Source organism: Sus scrofa, chromosome 18 (genome assembly GCF_000003025.6).
Source record: "Sus scrofa isolate TJ Tabasco breed Duroc chromosome 18, Sscrofa11.1, whole genome shotgun sequence".
NCBI lineage: Eukaryota > Metazoa > Chordata > Mammalia > Artiodactyla > Suidae > Sus > Sus scrofa.
The window spans coordinates 46,244,647-46,250,646 of record NC_010460.4 but is presented as its reverse complement, the minus strand read 5'-3'; the positions used below and the strand labels follow the sequence as shown (position 1 = coordinate 46,250,646).

General features: G+C 57.9%; 1 protein-coding gene across 2 annotated transcripts in view; it reads left to right on the top strand.

The window, feature by feature from the left end:
• The window catches only part of NFE2L3 (nuclear factor, erythroid 2 like 3), a 36,918-nt gene continuing 31,255 nt past the window's right edge, over positions 338–6,000 (top strand). For both annotated transcript variants that reach the window (XM_003360190.4, XM_021078977.1), the window contains exon 1: positions 338–1,208. In XM_003360190.4, the coding sequence (XP_003360238.2) occupies positions 633–1,208 (576 nt within the window). In that variant the 5' untranslated portion in view covers positions 338–632. The remainder of the gene's footprint in view (positions 1,209–6,000) is intronic.

The window sequence follows — 6,000 nt, the reverse complement described above, 5'->3', positions numbered from 1 at the left end:
CAGCCCAGTGTTCTCACGTGGGTGGAAGCCCTGTGCATGCCGCCCAGTGCCTCGATTTTTCTTCCAGTCTACACTTCCTGGCCCTCCCCGCCCACCCGCCTTTACTCCCGACTCTCAACTCCTACCCCGCGCACTCAGCCACGACCGCCCAGCTCAAGGCCACGGGGACGGAGACCCCTTCGCGCCCAGAACTACTTCTGCTCCCAGAAAGCTTTGCGTCTCCCCCAATAAAGAGCCTTTGAGCCGGGGAGCCCCGCCCCGCGCGGCCCCTCCCACGGGCGCCGGCCCAGGGCGGCCGTGGGCGTGTCCCCGGCGGCGGCGCCCGCGGCTGGGGGCGGGGCCTGGCTGCCGCGCGGGGCTGCCGGGCGGCCGGGCTGGCGGGCTCTTGGCGCAGGTGGCTCCTCCTCCGCCTCTCTCGAGCCGCAGGCACCGAGCCGGCTGCGGTGGGAGCGCCTTTGTGCCTGGCTCTGGGGTCCCGCGACGGCCGCTGCGCGCCCAGGTCCATTGTTTCGCTGGTCCGCCTCTTCCCGGCAGGTGCCGGCGGCGCGCGGGGGCCGCACGTGCCGGAGCGGCGGTCGGAACGCAGAGACCCGCGGGCGCCGGCAGGGGCGTCCTCGGGCACGCGGCGGGGGATGAAGTACTTGAAGCCCTGGTGGTCGGACGGCGGCGGCCTCCTGCATCTCACCATCCTGCTGAGCTTGGCGGGGCTCCGCGTGGATCTGGACCTGGACCTCTACCTGCTGCTCCCGCCGCGCACCCTGCTCGGAGATGAACTGCTGCTCCCCGGCGGCTCAACGAGCCCCGCCTACGCGCTCAGCCCCTTCCCGGCCTTGGGAGGATGGGGGCGAGCCGAGCCCCTGCACCCCAAGGGCCGGGAGCGGGACCCCGCGGCGCCGCCGGAGGGCCAGCTGCTTCGGGAGATCCGTGCGCTGGGGGTGCCTTTCATCCCGCGCACCCGAGTGGATGCGTGGCTGGTGCACAGCGTGGCGGCTGGGGACGGGGACGGAGCCCACGCGCTTCTCGGCGCCGCCGCAGCCTCGTCGGCCGGAGGAGTGGGCGCCAGCGTGGATGGTGTTAGCCAGGCTGCGCCCGGTGGCGGCGGGGACCCCCGAGCGGCTCCGAGTAGCCCTTTGGCCGCCGGGGAGGAGGAGAAGACACCCGCGGAACCGACGGCTCAAGTGTCGGACGCCGGCGGCCACGCGAGCGAGGTAACAGGAGAGCGGGACGCGAGCGGGGTGCTGGGCGAGCTGGCTGCGAGCCCCGGAGGGTGGCGAAGGACCTGGGTGCGGGGGGGGCACACCCGCGCTCTTCCACCCTCCGCCCCCAGGGGCTTGTAGTTGCGCGGAAGACTCTTTGCCTCTCATTTTTGTGAATCCCGGCGAAGGCTAGTCGTGGCTACTAAGCTTTGGGGAACGGAGTGGGTGAAATCATCCGTTGGGTTGTAGAGGACACCTTTCCAGTGCTTGCGGGCTGTCGAGGGGAGTCTGCGGGTGGGGAGGGGCGACGGGATGCTGGAAATTTTCTTGCCCTCTGTCATCGTGCTGAGATGTCTTTTTCTGGTACCAAAGGAGGCCTTGGCCTACGGGAGGATGCAGGATTCTCTTAAGAACCGCATATGGTGGCCCCGTCCCGAGTTTAACCCTTTAGGGTTCGGTTTTGATGCTTCCCTGGATTAAAGGGCCGTGGTCAGTGTCCACTCCGAGGCCAGCCGGCACACAGGCCTGCCCTTATCTAACCATCCCCGACTCCTAGCCATCCCCTCTCCCTCCGTACTTTGTTAGTGTAAAGAAAACAGGTACCCTGACAGTCACCTAGTGACTGACAAGTTCCCTTTGGTTTGTTTGTACGTTCAAACCCTTCAGCTTAACTTCCTTTTGAAACAAAGTTCACCAAGATGCGTTCGCTGAAGTATCTGGTCCTCCCAATGGCAAATCGGAGTCGAAAGACCCTTGAGAGCAACTTCCACAAAGTCATCTTAACTGAAGTTCCTTGGAAGGGACCTTTCTGAGGCTCTGCTGGCCCAAACCTTGGTGTTAGCACTTGGTATCGATCAACAGGAGTTCTTGGACGTTGTTTTTGTGGCGTGCACTCTTATGCAAAATGGAAATCTGGGCCAGACAGGTTTTGTTTGCTGCTCTTCCGAATTGCCCTGTTTGTGTGGGCACTTGCCAGACGAGCTTCTCCACTCTCTCCGGGAGGGGTCACGGTGCCGAGGTGCTGGGTGATTCAGTGTTATGCAGATCTGATCCCTCCCTCTTCCTGGGGCCGGAACTAATGGGGTGGGGGTTGGTGAGAGCCTTGGGTGGGCTCCTGTCTGTTCAGACCACCCGGAGGGAAGGTCCTTTTCAGCTCAGCCCTCCAGTCTCCACCTGGAGGGCTTGTCTCTCCTGAATCCAGCCCCTGCAGGCGTGGTGCGTGCCGCACTGCTAGCTTTCCTGAGTCTGTGACACGGGGTCGAAACCCTGTGCTGGATGCCATCCTAGATGGCACCCTGCCCTGCTCACAGCTGAATGCCAGCCAGCCTGCAGCGTCTGCAGGGACCTGGAGGGAGGCGAGACTGTTTGCTCTTTTGGGACGTCCCTTCCCGTCCCAGCCTCCTCTGGCTGATACTTATTTAGATTGGCAAGCCTGTCTTGGGGGCAGCTCTGGGGTCGTAGGCCCAGCCAGATCTTGGATGCCCTGAGCCCACATTTCCTAGGGGAGAGAGTGAGGTTCGCACCAGGCCTCTCTGCTGGCGTTGCCTTCCCCAGCGGGCATGTGTGGACCTGCTGGACCATGCTAGCTGCTGGGCTGACCTGGTTTTGTTCATTCTGGCGATGATCAGCTGTTGAGCACCTGACCCCAGCCAATTCACCTTTATTGGAAACACCTTTTCCTCGCACCTTGTGCAGCACACAGGTCAGGCATCCTTATAGCCAGTTTAAGGAGGGTAGAGACCCAGAGAGATTAGGGGGCCTGGCTAAACCAGTTGCAGTTAGTGCCAGATGTGGGACTAGACCCTGAGCTTCCTGACTCCCAGGCCGGCGCATTAAGCACCTGCACTGTCCGGGACAAGCGTGCAGCTGCAACGGAGCAGTGCCCCTGTTCCTGACTCCAGCCCCACTGCTCTCCAATGCTTGATTGACTTTTAAAAGCAGATTGTACCATCCATAATGCCAAGGTTACAGCTTGAAGCCATAACTGGAGAAAATGGGCTGAAAAGCCTTCACTGGTTTTTGCAACCAGCAAACCTGAGTTTGGGGGCATCACGTCGTACTGTGCCCTCGTGTAGGTTACTTTTTTCCAAGCCTCAGAGCCTCCTCTGTCAAGTAGGAGAGTAATGCTCACCTCAGGGGCGTAGTCGCAGTTAAATGGGGCAAGCACGTGTGAAGTGCCAGCCCAGTGTCTCGGATGCCCCTGTCCTCTTCTTCTGCCTCCATCCTCAACCCACCCTCCCTAACTGTCCCCACTCACTCTCTTCCCTTTTGTCTTGTTTGTCTGTGTGTCTGGCTTGGCTGTCTCTTAAGGGGGTGGGTGTGCTGGAGCCTAACTGCCTGGTTGTGGATCCCAGCTCTACCACGGAGTCCCCCTGTGACTTTGGGCCTTTTCTTAACCCATCTGCTTCATTCCCACCTGCACCGTGGGAATGATAAAGGTGCCCACCGCAGGGGGGTCATTGTGAGAATTAAATAGTTCATTCCACAGCACAGGCTTAGAACTGTCCCTGTCTGATCATCAGTGCTTCCCGAATGCTGGCCCCTGTTAACTTCAAAGACAGCGAGTGCCGGGCCCTGCAGAAGCATCATGGGTTTGTTTGGTTTGTTTTAAGATGGGTGATTCTGCTGGCTCACACTGGTGGTGTAGGAGGTTTGATAGTATAACTCTTCATAATTTTTTTACATGTGCAGTTTGGAGTCGGGGGTTTTCCACGTATCAGAAGAAGTGCTGCTTCGCTTTCACTTCTTCGTGGGGCTGATCCTGAGCTGGAAACAGTGTGTGGAATTCCCCCGAGCAGCCAGGCCTCCCTTCACGGCCACGACCATTCACTCTCAACCCCAGACGCACAGGTTAATAAGCAAAGACGTGAACAGCTGGATTAAACAAAGAAATGAACGGTTTTTGCAGAATTAAATGTGTGAGCATATTTGAAGACGGGGACACCGCTTACAGCCAGCTTCCGGATTTCAGAGAAGCCTGTTGCCACTTTAAAGCGGGGGAGCTTGTGGTCATGTCGATGTGGTTTCGTGCCCGGGGTCTCGGACCCTCTGCTGGGTTAGGGGTGCAGCAGGACCTCTGATTTACTGCCCATGAGTCATGGGGAAAATTCAATACAGTCGATTGTTTCTAAGAGTAAAGGGAAGAGGAAGGACTTGATTTTTTTCTTTCTTTTTTTTTTTTTCTTTCTAGGGCTGCAACTGTGGCATATGGAGGTTCCCAGGCTTGGGGTTGAATCAGCTGTAGCGGCTGGCCTACGCCAGAGACACAGCAACGGGGGATCCGAGCCGCATCTGTGACCTACACCACAGCTCACGGCAACTCCGGATCCTTCACCCACCGAGCAAGGCCAGGGATCGAACCTGTGTCCTCATGGATGCTCGTCAGCTTCATTTCTGCTGCGACACAACGGGAACTCCCAGAAAGAACTTGAGTATTAAAGTAAAGTTGGTTTTTGTTTCAAAATCAAATACAGTCCCTGATGCCTGGGGACTCTAGATGAAATTTCACACACTTGCCTGCCTGTTTTCAGCCACGATGCAGAAATAGTTTTACACAGAATTACATACGCTGCAGTAGGCACCTCCTCTTACTTACTGTGGGACGGGTGAAGGTGCACCTAGGGTCCTTTTATGGGCAAGGATGGCATAGGTTGCTGTATTCGCTGTATTCTGTCTTAGGGCTGCCACGGACAGACGGAGTGGCTTCAACACCGGAGATTTATGGCCTCACAGCGCTGGAGGCAAAAAGTTGAGCTCAGGTCTCAGCAGGGTTCCTCCTGAGGGCTGGGAGGGAGAAGCTGTTCCAGGCCCCGCTTCTAGCTTCTGGTGGCTGCTGGCAGTCTCTGGCAAGCCGAACTTTCTACTGCATCACCCCAGTCTCTCCCTTCTTCATGTGGCAATGACCCTGTACACCTGTCTGTATCCACATCTCCCTGTTTTTAAGGACACCAGCCAGATGGGGTCAGGGGGCTCACTGTACTCAACTAATGACATCCGCAGTGACCTGATTTCCCAATAAGGACACCTTTTTGGGGTACTGACGATTATGACTTAAGCATACGGATTTCAAGGGATTCAGTTCAGTCTATTACAGTCACCATTTTCCCCGTTTCTGGCAACGCTTGGGATGTTCAGCTTGTTTACCAAGTAGGTGCCAATTGTTGAAAGCTAAGTCAGCTATTCCTGGAAGCAGCTGGCCTGCGTATAGGAGCGTTTGCAGCAGGACTTGGTTAAAGTTCATGAGCAAATCTGGTTTCTTTTGCTGGCTCGATGGCGCCACAACCCCGAGGGGCCTTATTCAGAACTTCACCTCTGAGTGGTGTGTTACAGAGAGAGAATCTTGGCGGTGTGGGGGCCTCCTCTTCGCTCCCCTGCTTCGCAGCTCAGCTCAGGGATCAGCGTGCAGGGCCCCAGCTGGCACCGGCCAGCAGGCTCAGCGAGCTGGTCTTGTGGTCAGTACGCTGGCCCTGGACTCACATCAGCTGGGGTAGCCTCAGGTCTTGGCGCACTGCTGACTGATTATATGATCTGGAGCACGCTTCTTAAGTCCCCTTGGCTCTCTTATCTGTGAAATGGGATGAGAAGGGTACCTCGGGGAGCTGTTGGAGATTAAAAGAGATCACGCCGGTTGGGGGGGGCACTTGGTAAGCGCTGGGTAACAGCACCTGCTGGGAGTTGGGCTGCGGCTCCGCAGTGCCCTTCCCAACAGACTCCTCCTACCAGGATCCGATTTCCAAACCCGCCTTGGCTCTCTCCATGTTCCTCTGGGGAGCCTCCCCCAGCTCCTCATTACCTACCAATTTGC